At 41.9% G+C, this 16,708-nt stretch overlaps 1 protein-coding gene across 2 annotated transcripts; it reads right to left on the bottom strand.

Moving 5' to 3' along the window:
• Positions 1-4,061: 4,061 nt before the first annotated feature.
• ADIPOQ (adiponectin, C1Q and collagen domain containing) lies at positions 4,062-16,170 on the bottom strand. 2 transcript variants are annotated; one of them, XM_036875297.2, is made up of 3 exons: positions 16,028-16,170; positions 8,556-8,795; positions 4,062-7,645 (listed from the first exon to the last, which is right to left on the bottom strand). In XM_036875297.2, exons 2-3 carry the CDS (start codon positions 8,767-8,769, stop codon positions 7,110-7,112), a joined length of 750 nt encoding a protein of 249 aa, XP_036731192.1. In that variant the 5' UTR covers positions 8,770-8,795; positions 16,028-16,170; the 3' UTR covers positions 4,062-7,109. The 2 variants fall into 2 exon arrangements, with proteins under 2 accessions (XP_036731192.1, XP_036731193.1); XM_036875298.2 differs by having other exon boundaries at positions 8,556-8,790; positions 16,028-16,169.
• Positions 16,171-16,708: the final 538 nt, after the last annotated feature.

Below are 16,708 nucleotides of genomic sequence, written 5' to 3'. Positions count from 1 at the left end.
TGCAGTTTTGGACCACCACTTAACATCTCTAAGCACCAGCTTTCTTATCTGACAATTGGGTGTATAATATTTAATTTACAGTGTGTTATGAGGATTGAATAAAATAATGTATCCCAAAATGGTACTTCAGAATGATAATTTATATCATCATTATTGCTATTTTTTTTGTTATTACATGCCTGACATTTAACACTCAATAAATATTCACTGAATGAATGAATAATCTCTATAAAGAGTTCAAACATAAAGTAGAAAGTTTCTGCCCATAGGAGATTTCCAAGCTAAGAAATTAATTGCTAATAAAATGAAAGTAAATGAAACTAGAGGTCTAGGTTTTACCTCATGGGACCTAATGAGTATTACCCCATGACAACATACTCTTCCTAACAACCTCAGCCTATTCCCTGGGCACAGTCACAGACTATTTCTGATCCTTTGTACTCTTTAGATGCAAATAATAGAAATCAACTCAAGCTAGCTTAAGTTAAAAGGGGAAACTGTACAAAAATCCAGGAATTATTGTCTCATGGGACTTCACAGGAACACAACTGAGTGTCAAGAAGGAAGGGAACCTACAAGTGGAAAACTTCGGGGAACCAGGGTTCCATTTCTTCTTCTTTCTATCTCTCTGTCTCTCTCTCGCTGACTTCCAGTTCTATTTCTCTCTAAGCCTATTTCTTTCTCCACTGCTGGGCCTCTTCTCTCTCTAGATTGCAGGGCAGAAGGTGGTCACCAATGAGTCTCAAAACTGCATGCTTTGCATTCATCTTATTTCATATCCCTGGAAGAATTTTGGTTGGCCCAGCTTAGATCAAGCACCTTCCCTGATCCATTCAATGGCCTCTAGGAGAAAGGGATCAGATTGGACCACATGGCTGCCTGACGGGCAGGGCCAGGGGGTGGCCCACCATGAATGAAGAATGGCAGAACATCCAGCAGGTGTCCACCACACCTCAACACAGGCTGACCCTTAACCAGCACTGCTGTAACTCTGACAACAAACTGAATTGCACACTAAACCTTAATCCTAGCCCAGGAATTTCACTTACACTGATCTTCTAAAACACACGCAACTAATAAAGAGTTCTCTGCATTTTCATTGCTTCACTTACTTTTGGAAAAATGTGGTTTTTGCACAGTGAATTTTGTTTAAAATCATGTTTGCTTGCTGTAAAATACCTGAGTGAAAACTAAATGATGAAAGGGAAAAAATCTAGTTCTTTCCAAACATTCCTAAAAACCTGGATATTTCCACACATTCCTGAGTAAAATGCTTTATAACAAAATTTCTGAATTTGGAGGTAAATATTTCTAATTTGATCCCAGTGGGTGGGATCATGCTGACTGCGTTAGTCTCTGCACGGTGTGTAGTGCACTCTCATCAATCACTCCAGGCACAGAAGAATCGAGGCTGGATCACAGTCAGGACCTTATTAGCCCCAACCTCCCTTGGTTGGAGTTTTGGTACCATTCATGTTCTCTCTTCAGCAATGGTCTATCTCAAGCTTGGACTCATTTTCACTGACTTCCATCAACTTCACGGTAAATTATGTGCCTTCTTGGGGCTCCTGTACCCCTCAACTGTTTCTCTGTTTCCTTCTTCAGGAATATGATAGGACATGGGGTACCCAGTCCAAGCCAAGATGGAGTAAACCAACTATAGTCTACCTTTCCTACTGAACGCAGCCAAAAACTGGACAAAATGTTAAGAACAAATACCTGAAAAGCCTGAAAAGCAAAAAGCAGGCAGACTGAGGGCTAAAGTCAAAACTCGAATAACAACCCATAGTCTGGGTGAATTTTACAGAGCTTTTTTCTTCTTTGCCTCATGGATTTGACCTGAGGATAGGCCAAGGCCTTTGAATTATGTATTAGGCGCTGTTGGAAAAGCTGCAGGAGAAATCACCTCTTGCTAACCAGAAGACCAGGAAAAACAACCCTTCATGACAGAGAGTGTAAGAGAAATCCCCAATATATTTTTCATGTTTTCTTTTCTCTTTTCTCTCCCAGCTGTGCCCTGTGAGCAGCCCCAGCCACCGGGTTGCATTGCCACAGGAGAAGCAGCAACATAGGCAGCCAAAACCTCCAAAGAACTCCATCTCACTCCATGAAAGGGCCTGTGCTGTTCCAAGAATGTGGATAATCCTTGCTACTTTATTTTTTCTCTTTCCTCTTGCTGCTTTTTCCCCAAAGTCAACCCCAGTCACACAGAACAGCACAGCGGTACAGAAAACTAACCTCAGAGAGAACCCTAGCTTCCTAGCTGTTAAGAACTAAGAAAGGGAGGGTCCTGGAAGCTGGAGAATATAAGGATTGCCAGAGAGGAAGGAGCTGAAAAGGGACACCTTCTAATTCTGTGAGGGATATAAAGTCCCAGGCTCGACCTCCAGTTTTTGTACACATGCAAAGAAGACCTAAAGATGCCCAGCAAAGGCTTCAGAAACTGAGCTACCAAAGTCCCAGACTAAACTCTGAGTGGTGTATGTAACAAATAGAACCAAATAGCAGAGCAAAGGCTTGAAAACAGAACTGACAATGGAATCTCCACCACAGAAGGTGAGACACAACTTGTAGTCTGAACCTAATCCAGATTAATTGCCTGCTAACACAAGCAAACAAAAAAGTCAATGTTCACTAGAGGATTTTAATAGAACACAGAATCTCATAACATAACACTAAAAATATTCTGGATACATTCCAAAATTACTCAATGCACAAAGAACCAGGAAAATCTGACCAATACTCAGGAAAAAAGATAAACAATAGATGCCACCCACAATATGATCCCAGCTGGAATTAGCAGACACAGATTGTAAAACACCTGTTATAACCATTAGGTAAAGATGAACATTCTTGAAATATCTGGAAGGACAACAGTTCTCAGCAGAGAAAATATATATATATATATATATATATATTTTTTTTTAAAGGCTAAATGGAAAATTTTGAACTAGAAAATATCTGAAATTAACAATTCACCAAACTGGCACAATAGCAGAATGGAGATGACAGAGGAAGGAGAATTTAAAGATAGATTGGTAAAAATTATACAAGAACAGAGAGAAAAGATTGAAAAATTAGCAATCTTAGGGTCATGATGATCTAACATTCATATCATTGGAATCTCAGAAAAAGAGACAGAGATTGATTCAGAAAATATATTTGAAGAAATAATGGCAGAAAACTTGGCAAATTTGGTGAAAGATATATATGTATAGATTCAAGAAACTCAATCGATCCCAATCAGGTTAAGTTCAATAAAACCCATACTCTAGACACATCATAAACTGTTGAGAACCAAAGGTAGAGAGAACATTTTGAAAGCAGCCAGAGGAAAAAATAGTAATTACATATAAAAGAAACTATGACTACAAGCTTCTTATCATAAACCATGGAACCCAGAAGACAGTGAAAGAACATCATTGAAGTGCTAGAAGAAAAACAAAGTGCAGGAAGGAAAGAACTGTCAAATCAAAAATCTATATCCACAAAAATATCCTTCAGGAATATAGGCAAAATAATGACATTCTCAGATAAGGAAAATTAAGACAATTCATCACCTACAGACTTGCTCGAAAAGAAATGCTAATCAAAGTTCTTCAGGATGAGGGGAAATTATACCAGAGGGAAACAGAACTTTAGGAGAAGAAAAGAACAAAAGAAATGATGAGTATCTGCATAAATAGAGTGTTTTTGACCTCTTAAGCTCTTTAAAATATGTATAACTGTTGAAAGCAAAAATTATAACATTGTCTATAATGTTTCAATGTAAATAGATGTAATATATATGATAACTATAACATAAAGGGATTGGGTAAAGAACTATAGTGGTTATAAGACTTCTCTATTTTACCTGATGTAGTAAAATATTACTTCTAAGTATATTGTGAACATTGGGTATATACACTGTAATCCTTAGAGCAACTAGAAAAAAATACCACAAAGACATACAGCCAAAAAGCCAATAAATAAATTAAGAAAAAATATACAAATAATCTAAAGAAGTCAGGAAAGAGAATAAAACAGAAGGGGCAAAAAGAAAACAAAATGGAAGCATTAAATCCAACCATAGCAACAATTTTATTTAACATAAATTGTTTAAACACCAATTAAAAGAGATTTTCAGATCAGACAAAAACTCCAATACATGCAGTCTATAAGAAAACACATTTTTAAATATAATAATATAGATAGATTTAAAGTAACATGGCAGAAAAAGATACCATGAAAACAGTAATCAAAAGAAAGCTGGAGTGACTATATTAATTTCTAAGTAGACATCAGAATAGGGGAAATTACCAGAGAGAAAGAAATATATCACATAATGATAAAAGGGTAAATTCACCAAGAAGACATGATACTAAATATATATGTACCTAACAAGAGAGCTCCAAAATACATGAAGCAAGAGCTGACAGAACTGAAGAGAAATAGACAAATCCACAATTATACTTGAAAACATTGTGGAGCCCTAATCCTAAACTCTTAGCCATAATTTCTCTCAGGGAGTGTTATATAGATTGGTCCTCTCTGTGCCACAAAGTGACCCTGCTCCAGAGAGCTTAGAGTGAGTGTGGCACCATGTCCAGCATGGTGAACATACACCCCCTCGCCAGATGTGGGACTGTAAGCACGGCCAGTCATTAGCTACTTGTTGAAATTTTAAAGGAAATCAAGAGTAATTTTCAAGCAATATCTCTCTGAGAAACCTGAGAAAACTCAAGCATAAGATTAAGAGTTTGTTGTGGACAGATTTTTTTTTTTTGCATCCATCATCTATCCTCCCATTTCTGGTAACTGTGTCCATATTTTGCTTTAGGGAAAATGCCCCTTCCCCAGCTTGAGCCAAAATCAACTTAAGTCAATAAATATAGTCTCCTCCTGACTCCAGTGATTGGTCAGAGATTGGACATATAACCCCACCAGAACCTATGAGATGCAAGGACATACTTGCTGGGGCCTCTTGGGGAGAGAACTTCCTCTCTCCTCCTTGGGAGCTGCAAAAAAAGAGGGTGTCCCTTTAGCCAGATGGTGTGGTGGGAGGGTATGAGAGCTGGCAGGCTAGTCTTTTTGATATCACAGGGAAGATCCTAGAACTATACTCTATGGAATCTGAGGGTAAAGCCTGAAGCTGTTGAAGGCAGAGTGGAAGGACAGTCAGAAAAGGGTCTTGGATAATATCATTTGAGTATCTGGTTTAAGCCTTACCTAAAGACAGAACAACTCTGGTATTTTCCATTATGCAAGACAATGTGCTTTTTTATTTGTGTTGGGTTTTCTGTTATTCATAATATCATTCATAACATAGATTTTACTGACACAGTGTTTGCCAGGTCATCCCCTTCTAAACCCATGTCTTTCCCCAAAAATAAAAACAAAATCCTTGTGATACAAAGGCTTCTACTTTTAATGCTGGACAGTATCTTTTACTTGTAGAGAATAATGACATGCAGGCATTTTAAAGGACAAGGCTTTATATGTGGAAATAATAATCTCTTAATGAATAGCAATTTGCATATAAAACAGAATTGTTCAGAATTTAAAACCACAGGCAAAGAAAGTTTTCCATTTCTATATTTATACAAAATGCTATTAACTCTACTTCTGCTAAAACGTGAAGAGCATTACTTAAGCTAATGTATCTTGAAATGATCAACCACCTCTAATTCTTAATTTTTTTTGAAGCGTATTTGGCAGTTAAAAATTATATATATTTAAGTGTATATTTTGATGATTTGATATACATATACATTATGAAATAATCACCACAGGCAAGTTAAAAAAAATAGCATATCCATCACCTCAGATCGTTATCCTTTTTTTGTGTGTGTGTGATTCTTAAAGAACAAAAATAGATTCAAAAGGCCCCGTCCTCCTAGACCCTATTGGTACTCAGAGAACAATGGTTTCCAATTCCTTTGTAGGTTTTGCACTGTAGGCTCAAGCTAACTTCTTGAGGGAAAATGCTTTACCTGGAAAGTGCAGTCATCTCTAACTTCAGTGGAAAAGATTCAAACTCTCCAGTAGAACAAAGATTAGGTGCTTAAAATCAGGGAGTTCCTAAAATGACAAAGTTTTTGTAGATAAGGATCTGGAAAGACTAAAGTGGAGTTAATTCTGGGTAGATGTGAGATTCGAAAGATTGGTCTCCATGAGGCATTTGTCAAGGACCTGCAAAGCTACTCGGAGGTGAAGGAAACACGGGCCTTTCCAGGAACTTGTCCCTGTGGGTAGATGTCTGTCCCATACCCAGGACCCTCATCCAAGAGAATAGTTGGAGGGGCACAGGCATCCAGTGTGTGAGTAAGGGCTGCATGAAAGAGGTATCACATCAGAGAAGTTTCCTGACCGGTGGCTTTGAGGAAAGGGAGGATTCAGCATGTGGAGATGAGTTTGGCTTCCCAGGCCAGAGAGAAGAACATGAGAGAGACACAGGGGAGAGGAAGCGCAGAGTGGAACAGGGGCACTGAGTAGTCCAGCTGGAATGAGACTGCCATAGAGCCACCTTCTCTGAGGGAGCGCTACTGCAGAAAGGCTTAATTCATGATGAGGGCGTACTCAGAGGCCCTCAGGTGAGCTGGGTGAGAGACCTCCTACCAATACCCCAGAGGCCACACACTCCCAAAAAGGGCACATTCCAGTGGAAAAGGTCTAGAGCCCTGGGTTTGATTTCAAGCTCTGCCACTCAATACCAATATGACCTTAGGCATTCACTTAATTGTCTCAACCTCAGGCCCCCAAGTATAAAAAGAGAATAATACCTTTCCTGTGTATCTCACAGAATTGACATGAACGTGAGGAGAGGCAATGGGACAGAATAGCACCATCAAATAATTTGTTGCAGTCAGTTATCTCATCACGTATGTGACACTCCCCAGGAAATGTTATTATCTTTTAATTGCCACAACATAACAGATCTTTGAGGCCAGGTGCCATGTCTTCTTCAAGACTGGGAACATAGCATGTGACTTTTTAAAAAAGGTATTTGATGAATAACTGAGTGGATAATGTTCAGAGCCCTCCAACTACATAAAGAAATCAGTCTCCTAACTACACTGAAAACCTATGGCTGTTATTTGACTTTTGGGTTGTTTGGCCTGGTGAAAGCTCTAAGTCAGTGGTGACCAGTTGGTGTCATGGTAGAGAAGGAAGCCTGTGAAGGTGGAGTCGTTGACATTATCTGCATAGAGCCCATTATTCTCTCCATCCCCATACACCTGGAGCCAGACTTGGTCACCTATCTCCAGATAGAGAAGCACAGAGCCAGAGGCCTGGTCCAAGTTCTTGTCCTGGTACTGGTCATAGGTGAAGAGCACGGCCTTGTCCTTCTTGTAGAGGCTGACCTTCACATCCTTCAAGTAGACTGTGATATGGTAGGAAAAATAGTACAGCCCAGGAATGTTGCAGTGGAATTTGCCAGTGGAGCCATCGTAGTGGTTTTGCTGATTATAGAAGATTTTGGTGAAGCGAATGGGAACATTGGGGACAGTGACCCGGGTCTCCAGTCCCACACTGAATGCTGAGCGGTATACATAGGCGCTTTCTCCAGGTTCTCCTTTCCTGCCCGGGATTCCTGGAAATCCTCGGGGACCTTCAACCCCAGTCACTCCAGTTTCACCACTGTCACCCTTAGGACCAGCAAGACCTAGAGAATGAGAAGACCTCAGTGACCACAAGAAACAGAACTCCTGCCTCCACTGGTTCCAGCCTAAAGCACTGTCTTTCTAGCCCCTACCCACAGCCTGCTTGACCTACAGAGCAAGGAACCAGTGGGAGCTCCCAAAGGGAACAGTTATGTCTCTTCCTTCCACATGTGCCAGCACAGCCTCTGTGAATTCATCTCCACCTTATCTCCTATAAGACTCCATCATAGACCCTCCCCCCTGCCAACCCTGTGTGTGCTGGCTCAACCAACTATACTTTTACACTTCTATCCCCTCTTCAGGGATGCCCTCCCTCCTCTATTCTGCCTACCCATCCTTCAAGACCTAGCTCAAGCCCAGCCTCCTCTTTAAAGCCTTTGTTATTAATCCAGGTCTGCATTGAAGGCATTTTTCCTCTGTTCCATACTTTGGGCATTTGTCCACACTCAACCTGGCATATTTGGGATAGACTTGCTTGTAGCAGCCTCTGACAGAGTCTTGTGCATTAGCTAAACCAAGAGTTCTCCAAGAGTAAGGCTGTGGTTTGCAGGTGGTGTGCATTAAATGTGGTTGAATGCCAGTGGACAGAATGGGAATTAAGTGGAAATGAAGGGAATTAGGAATATGAACAGAATAGGGATGGGAGAGGATGGGGATCTCCTGGAAGGGCCCAGGAAAGGTGATGTGGGTAGAGCAGAGTCAAGGGTTATGGTTTTATAGGTACCACCTATTCTCACCACTGGAAGGCCAATCCAAAATTCACTTCAGGTTGCTTATGGGTCACAGAAAAAAGCTTTGCTTCTTCCCTGTGTCTAGGCCTTATTTAATACCCTCTGCCCCCATATAGCTCTAGAAGCCCTCCCCTACCCAGGAGAAGTCTATGATGGAGGAGGCCAAACACTTTGTTCTTACCTGAATCTCCTTTCTCGCCCTTCTCCCCTGGGGTGCCATCTCTGCCATCACGGCCTGGGATCCCATTGTGGCCTGGATGCCCTGGGATGCCTGCCATCCAGCCTGGGCAGGCCCCCTTGGGCAGGGGAATCAGGCCTCCCGGCTCTCTGGTCGTGGTGTCTTGGCCGCGACTGGGCAGGACTAGTAGCAAGAGAACAGCTCGTACCAACAGCATCCTGAGACCTGGAATCTGGATCTGCGCTGTCAGCCACAAGAGAGCAGACCACACACAGCACACCCAGTCAGGACCTGAGCAGGACTCTGACCATCCCAGCACAGTCCACGGCTGAGACCTGCTCTCCTAATACTCACCACTTCCTGGGAGACTTTTCTGACTGTTTCAGACCCTTTTGCTCTCTTTCTGCCCTGATGCTTATAATAGTTAGTATTCTTCTTTGCATGCAATCTCCTTTCCTCAATGAGATTGTGAGTTCAGTGATGCTGGGACAATACTCCCCCTATTTCCCCAATCTGAGCCCAGGCCAGGCACAGAGACTCCAAAAGTCAACTGGGCAAGAACATATCCCTTGGGTTTTCCAAGAATGATGACTCAGACCATCCCTTTAACTCAACCTGACTTCCCTTTATCCAGCTCTTTCCTTTTTCTTCTCTACTTCCCTTTCTTTATCTGTTTGTTCCTCCTCCTTTCTCTCATTCTTTTTCCTCCTCTCCCCCTCCCCTGGGTCATGTTATATCATAAGGTATATTACACATATACACACACACACATACATATACATCCATATATATGCATGCATACACGTGTACACATTCATGTATATACACATGCACAATACACACACACATGCAGCCTTGCCTTGAATTAGCCAGACAACCAGACACACTTGTCCTATCCCATGAGAATATTCACTGACCCTTTGCCTGGGCCCCCTTAGCTGCTGCTCCTCACCTGCCCAGTCCCCAAGCAGCCTTTTGGACACAGCTAGATGTTGTCTCTGCGGGAAACTCCTCCCAGCCCCACTGCCTGTCCGGGCAGCTGTTACTCCTCTGTACTCCTCCAGGGCCCTCGCTTTCCTCTAGCATTGCCCTTCTTGCACATACAGTAATTCCTGATCTGCTTGCTCATTTCTACTATTAAACTACAAGCACAGGAGGCAAAGCCTAACACACTACCAGTACAGAGCAGGAACTAAATGAATATTTTATAATGGAAAAAAGAACAAGCAAGAAAGCCTGAGAGAGGAATGAAGACAAAAGGGAGAAAAGGAGGCAGGGAGAGGGAAACAGGGTGGGAAGGTGGAGTATATTTGAAATATGTATTCTGGGAGCCCCAGCAAAAAGATGCCAAGGGACTCCTTGTCTCAGAACCATCCCTCCAAGTCGTCTTCCCACCAGGTGGTTCTTTCCATCCCCTCCCGGCTCTGCCTCTGATACTAGGGTGACCTTAGCTCTCCACAGCTGATTTCAAGAGTCTTAGTCTTCTCATCTTTCTCATTAGGAAATTGGGAGAAAGGAACCACAGACAGAGAAATAGATCCCAAGATCCTGACTTGCATCACTAAGAGCATCTGTGGGGTTTGAAAAGTTAATCCCAAGAACCTGATTCTAAACAAAACACAGTCCATATGTACTTTTTTACCGAAAGACTCACAATTTTTCATCCATTTACTTTTCTCTTATAGATTACACAAAGTCTGTAAGACTGGGTTTGGCTTCAGGAGACAGCTCTTCTGAGAGATGCAGGGAAGACCCTGACTGGCAATCTTATCTCCAAAAACATGACATCTGGAATCCCATGCCTATGCCCCATGACCTGGGGCTCTATAATTCCCTCTCCTGTGACTCGACAAACATATATATATATATGATGGGTACACATGTATACCCATCATATATATATATGTGTAGGTACAGTCTCATCTTTCATATATACATACACCCACACACATTCTTTAGAACTAGTAATATAAACACATCAGAAACTACAGAAAACAAAACAATCTGAATCCCAAGAATTTCTGTTTAGTTTTAAACATAGTGAAAAACACACTTTATAGAAATTTATTCTCCTCTATTTGCCTTGTCATTTTCTAGTTTTTATAATCACCATTTCAAATGTATGCATGTTACTCTGAGTGGATATAGCCAAAATATGCGTAGCCATTTCCAGTTTATTGAGCTTTTAGCTTATTTCCATTTTAAAATGTTATCTTAAAAATCTGTAATAAATATCCTTAGGCATATAGATTATCCTCATGTTATTATTATGACATATCCCCAAAAGTAAAATTACTGGGCCAAAAGGTATGAACGTTCTTAAGGCTTTTGATGCATATTCCCAAATTGCAATGTATTAATACTGTTACCCAGTAGTATGTGTATAAGAGAGCTTATCTTAACTCCTCTTACCAGCTTCAGATATTATCATTAAAAGCAATTTTTGTTATTGTTATTTTAGTGAACAAAAGAAATGGTACCTCACTACTTGGATCATCAGTGAGTACGTTGTATTAAAGGCCAATTTCCTAATTTAGCTTCCTATCCTAATTCCTCATTCATGATGCCTCTGTTAGTGTTTTTGTCAATTTATTAGGGCTGCCATGTGCTTCTTGAACCAGGTTGTGTGAGCTCTTTCTGCCAACACTTTGTCACATATGCTGTGACTATTTTCTCTGATGTGCAGATTATTCCTTTGCTTTGTTTATCCTGATTTTTAAGTGATAAAAGTTTTATTTTTTTATATAATCAACTCTGTAGATATTTTTCCTTGTTTCTAAGTATTAGCAGTCCTTATCCATGCTAGGGTTTGGTAAATATTCTGTTGTATTTTCTTCTGTTGTTTGATACATTTTAAGTTTCACTCTTCAATCATTTTGTTTTGCTGTAAGCTGTGATCTAAAATGCTCAAATGAGGATTAACTGCTCAAATACCTTTAAGGAACATTTTCTCTATCAATGGGATGCACCATTTTTCTAACATGATTTTCTAAGTAAAGTGACAGTTGAGAATGAGACTGGCAGGCAGAGGGGAGGAAAGAGAGACAAAGACAACACAGCAACTGAGACAGGCTCTCTTGGAGAGGACGCTGCCCCGTGTGGTCCTGGGTCTCCAGTTAAGGCTCATGCTTGCCGTCTACATGCACCTTCATCGCCCTCTACTGGATGTGGAGGGCTCAGGAAAGTGTTCTCAATAGCTGCTGGAAAAAAGTGAGACAAAACTTAGTCTTGTCTTGTCCCAAGATAAGAAGAAAGATGTGAAATAGATAAGAAACCAATGAGAAGAGACCAGCTAAGACCTTTTTGAATTTAGGAAGAATATTTATTCTGAGATCTTTAAGACTTCATATGTCTTTAAACTTTCCCACTATTTGTTACCTCTGTCCCTTGTCCTTATGGGGTTAGTAGTAAAATTTCTAAGATCTCTGAGCAGCTCTGTGTTCACTTCCTCCATAAATTAGGAAGGACGAATGTTCTTTTCCACAGAAAAATGTAAGGAGAGAATCCAGAACATGAGAACTAATGGAGGCAGCTACAGAGGTCCCCAAAGATAGAGGGTGATTGGTGATTTACCCCCAAACCACGGGAGGGAGTGTGAGTCAGGTCTCTAGAACTCTCTGGTTCCTTCTCCTCTTTAAAAAACCAAGATTCCATTCTCCCAGTCCAATGATAAGCATTCTGTCCTCAACACTTCAGTGTCATGGACAGATCTCTCCACTGACAGGGTGACTGTCCAGCTTCCATGACAGAGGCATGGGCTGGAGCTACAAAAAGAGAGGTGGGGGGAAGACCCCGGAAAGTTTCTGTGGTAAAAACAGATTCTGACTGAAGAAAGCTGTATTCTAATCAAGTTATACATAGAAAAATCAGCAACTGATAACAATTGATCAGGGCACAGGTGCCTAACTTTCAAAAAATTTTTCCAGAATTATTTGTGCTCTTTGTTTAGATATAGCAATTGTTACACTTTGATTTTAAGAGATTCCTATTTCCATGGAGGAAAACATTATCAAATGAAACTGTAATCTAAGACTCAATTGTGCCTAAAGAGAAAACTTTCACATGGATCATGAAGCTAAATCCCAAGTTATGATTCTTTGTGGAGTGCTGTTTGTAAAGTCCTTTATCTTACTTAGTGTCCCATTTAAGTCTCACATCCATTGTCAGACACAGTATGAGTAGAATAGGCAGCACATGCCCTATGACCTCAGTGCCTGGGTAAAAATAATTTGTTACCTGTGACATGTTTCAGTCATATATTTGTTGGAGGATTAAGTGGAAAATTCCATATAAAGTACTTAGAACTGTGCATGGCACATGTCAGTGCTCAATAAATGTTGGCCATGACTGTACCCATTTCAGAGAAGAAGGAAGTGGGTTTCAGGGAGGTTATGTGACTTGTCCAAGATCCTGGAGCTAAACTCAAGGGAGCTGAAAATCAAACTCTGGTTTTCAAAAGCCTAGTAATGAACTCTGAGACGTAGCCCAGAAAAGGGGAAAAAAAGCATCTGGGTCACACCTGCCTTTTAATATTCCACTCCACAGGATAGGGGATATGGGCTAGAGAAAATAGACTGTAAAAACTTAGAGAGGTTGATGCAGGTGACCTGGCTTCTGGTCCAGGCTCCACCATTACCTCACTGGGTGACTTCAGCCCCTGCCCCACCTCTCAGACCTCATGCTCTTTGCCTCCCAGTATGAGCAATGATTTTAATCCTTGCCTAGCCCATTTCACAATCTTATTGTGAGAGCCAATTGATTGAAATTATGAAGTATTTTATAAAGTGTTCCACACATGTAAGTGAAGAAAAGGGAAACAAATATTTATGGACACCTGCTATAGACCACCACTGCACATCGCCACCCTTTTTATCTCATTTCACTCCCACAACTCTGGGAGGTAGGACTCGATCCCCTTAAGAAAGTCAGAGAGGTGTAGTAATTCACAGGGGAGAGTACAGGGGTACAATATGAAACCCAAAGCCTGAGGTCTTTCTACTACACTGGGTCTCATGGTACACTGTGCACAGGTATGGATCTATTAATTTTCTATTAGTTAATAGATCTATTAACTATTTCTCTGGATACTAAAGGGCCATTTTATGAGCTCCCATTTTCATATGTTAAAATTCATGAGAAATTCCACTTTGACCTGCTGGAATTTCAGGAACAATAGCAGAATCTTATGAAATGCAAGGATGAGGTCTCCTTGGGGACTGGCAGGAGAAAGAGCAGTATGGGGGAAAGAGGTCACCAAACCCAGTTGCCAACTCTTCCATCAGGAAAGGACATTAAAGCACAGATCACAAAATTCCCAAGAGCCAGAAGGGACCCCAGGAATCATTTCACCCCCACCCTGCTTTTACAAATGGGAGGAAAAGGGTAAGGAAAGGGATGCATTTATTAGATTCTCAAAGAAGCCAGCTCCCACTAGAATCTTTACATGTTATTTACTTTACTTAATACTTATTTTAATCTTTATAAAAACTCCATGAAACAAGGAAAATCACCTCAACTTTAGAGATGAGAAATGGAGATGGATTTTATTCCTGAGAGAGTCCCATTCTGACTTCCAAACCAGGAGCTTTCCATCACATTACACTGCCCCAAAAAGGATTCTCAGACTTAGTTTCTTAATCTGATGAAGGGTATCACATAAGATGAGGTACATGAGAATACTTTGAAATTGGCAAGAGCATTTTGGAGTGAAGAAAAGGGGAACAAGTATTTATGGACACCTGCTATGGATCACCACTGTATATCACCACCCCTTTCATCTCATTTCACTCCCACAACTCCAAGAAGTAGGACTTGATCCCCATAAGAGAATCATAAATTACATGCAGCATTTTCTAACCTTGTTTCATTCAAGCCTTCCCCATAGCTCTGCTTTTGACTCCACTATATAGAAGAAACTGAGATACAAATAGACCAAGAGGCTAAAGGTGAAAAATGGTAGAATATTGGCCATTTAAATTGGTGCAACCTAATAAATGACAGAACAAGGAATTTACTCACTCTGTGCGGCTCCCAGAAGGATTACAAAGCTTTCACTCAGCCCTGGGAGAGCTGTCAGCATCCACATGCCCAACACACACACACACACACACACACAACTTGAATTATCAAGGAAGTTGTAAAGCAGGACATCCCTCCAGTCACACTTTTAGGATCAGTCTCTCTCCACGAAAAGGAATTCCTGAATGAAAGCTTTTAGTTTCCAAAGATTCTACCTCCTGACCTCAGCCAAGTGTCTGGAGCCACTAGTCTCCTGGCTTGACGAAGAGTAGATGAAAAGATTTTTTCCCCAAAGCCACCTTAGAAAGGATGAGAAGTAAGTCCTGTGTCTCTCCTTCAGCTCCCCAAGAACTTAGGGAGGGAGCCGACAAGGACGGCCAAGTCAGCTTCAGAGCTCCCTTTCCAGTGCTCTGCTTTAGGAGCAAAGCTGACACCCTCATGGTCCTGTGGACACATTTTCCAGGCATAAAGGGTTCCGCTGCTCCCCAACCTTGTCAGGAGGAGCTGGCCTTATTCCTAATGGAGGGTGTCACTGTGAGTAAGGTTGCCTCACTCTTCTTGGAAGGCTTGATCTGAAAACCGGAACCTCTCTAGAACAGGGACCTGCCTCTGACACAGGTCTGGCCTGATCCCTAAAATTCCTTCTACTCTAGCTTCTGCATCTGTGGCTGAAAACTAGGAGGATACCTCAATGCACAGCTCACCGGGCTTGACAAAAGCCAGGCAGATGCAGTTGCTGCTGTCAGAAAATGTCTTCTAAACATGAGTTTTTCTTAAGCTCCCAGGATATGTCAGGCCTTTTGCTCATCTGTTTGACCCTCTTAATCACCCTGAGATATCCCCGCATCTGTGTAGATGTCCCCAAATTGATAGAATGTGTAGCTATCCCCATATCTACAAACAAGGATCATCTCTCTCTCATCTTTGTACCTCACAAACCCTACCCAGTGTCTGGCCTGTAGACGCTGCTTCATAAATATTGGCTGAGGAGAATCAAGTGGCAGAGCCAGATTTCAAACTCCCGTGGTCGAATCTCAGGCTTCCCAAGCTGCTTCTTCATGTGCATCTTTCTTTGCCTACCTGGTCAAGCTGAGAAGTGATTCATCCCCTTCTCCTCTTACCTAATTGGACTCTTATCTCTGAACCATCCCTCCCATATGACAAATGCCAACCTCTTCTCTGGGTAGGCATCTTGCCACAAAGTGAACTAGACAAAATCCAGGAGGCTCCCAGGCATTGTGACCAGAGGAATAACGCTTTTCCTCCTGGAGCTGGAGGAGAATTGATGAAGCAGCCTGAGGTCTGTCTGTCTCCACCACTGCTTCCTTGGCCAGAGTTTTACCTGTGTCCACCCCCGCCTGCTGTGACAGGAGAGCCTGGGTACACCCAGCCAGGGGCTCCTCTGCAGGACAGCCACCCCCAGCCCTTGCCTGGAATTTTAACCAAATTGCTCTTACCCTCAGAGCCAGACTGCAGTCAGGGTGGCAGTGAGGAGGAGATGGTCCTCAGCAGCCCAGTACTCATGGGGGCAGGCGGTTCCCACCTTATACTGGTCCCTTGCCCATTGGCCATCCCATGAGGGGCAGAGACCAATGGGCAGGCACCCTGCTCCTGGCAGCTGCCTCAGATTCCTACCCCAGGGAACCTGGTGCAACCCAGTTTGGGCTTGGGAAGCCAAGTGGAGCTTCAGTCATTATACTCTCAATCCCAGGCCTTGGCCCTTATTTTTGCCTCCCACAAGAGCAACAGAAGATGGGGCAAGGGTGAAGACCAGAATCAGGAAAACAAGACATTTCTGTGTCTGAAAGAGAAATATCCTCAAGTTAAAAAAATGACCCAGTGGTCTAGAAGACCTTCTTCTCACCTAGACTTGCCATAATAAGTCAAGGGCACAAGTTACCACCATCACACCCCTGATTGTTGTATTGTTTTACATGATGCAGAGTGAGACTTGTGTGCTTTAGACATTAAATACGTCAGAAGGGGCAACAGTCAGAGAGGGCTGCAATACAGCAAGAAATAGAATACATCCTCCACTGTCTGGCCTGGACCCCAGATTTGGGGAAGACATTGTGTGTTCATTTTGAGAACTTAGTTGAGGGGAAGTGTATATGGTGGTGTGGAGCAGGACCAGATTA

Source organism: Manis pentadactyla, chromosome 1 (genome assembly GCF_030020395.1).
Source record: "Manis pentadactyla isolate mManPen7 chromosome 1, mManPen7.hap1, whole genome shotgun sequence".
Classification (NCBI taxonomy): domain Eukaryota; kingdom Metazoa; phylum Chordata; class Mammalia; order Pholidota; family Manidae; genus Manis; species Manis pentadactyla.
The sequence above is the reverse complement of the archived record's forward strand: the minus strand, read 5'-3'. Positions and strand labels throughout refer to the sequence as shown.

What these genes read in the sequence shown, in the direction of transcription:
- ADIPOQ (XM_036875297.2), bottom strand. Translation starts at nt 8,769, where the DNA reads ATGCTGTTGGTACGAGCTGTTCTCTTGCTACTAGTCCTGCCCAGTCGC. An exon ending in GGGCGAGAAAGGAGATTCAG is followed by an intron (nt 7,646 to 8,555) that starts GTAAGAACAAAG and finishes CTCATTCTCTAG; the next exon opens with GTCTTGCTGGTCCTAAGGGT.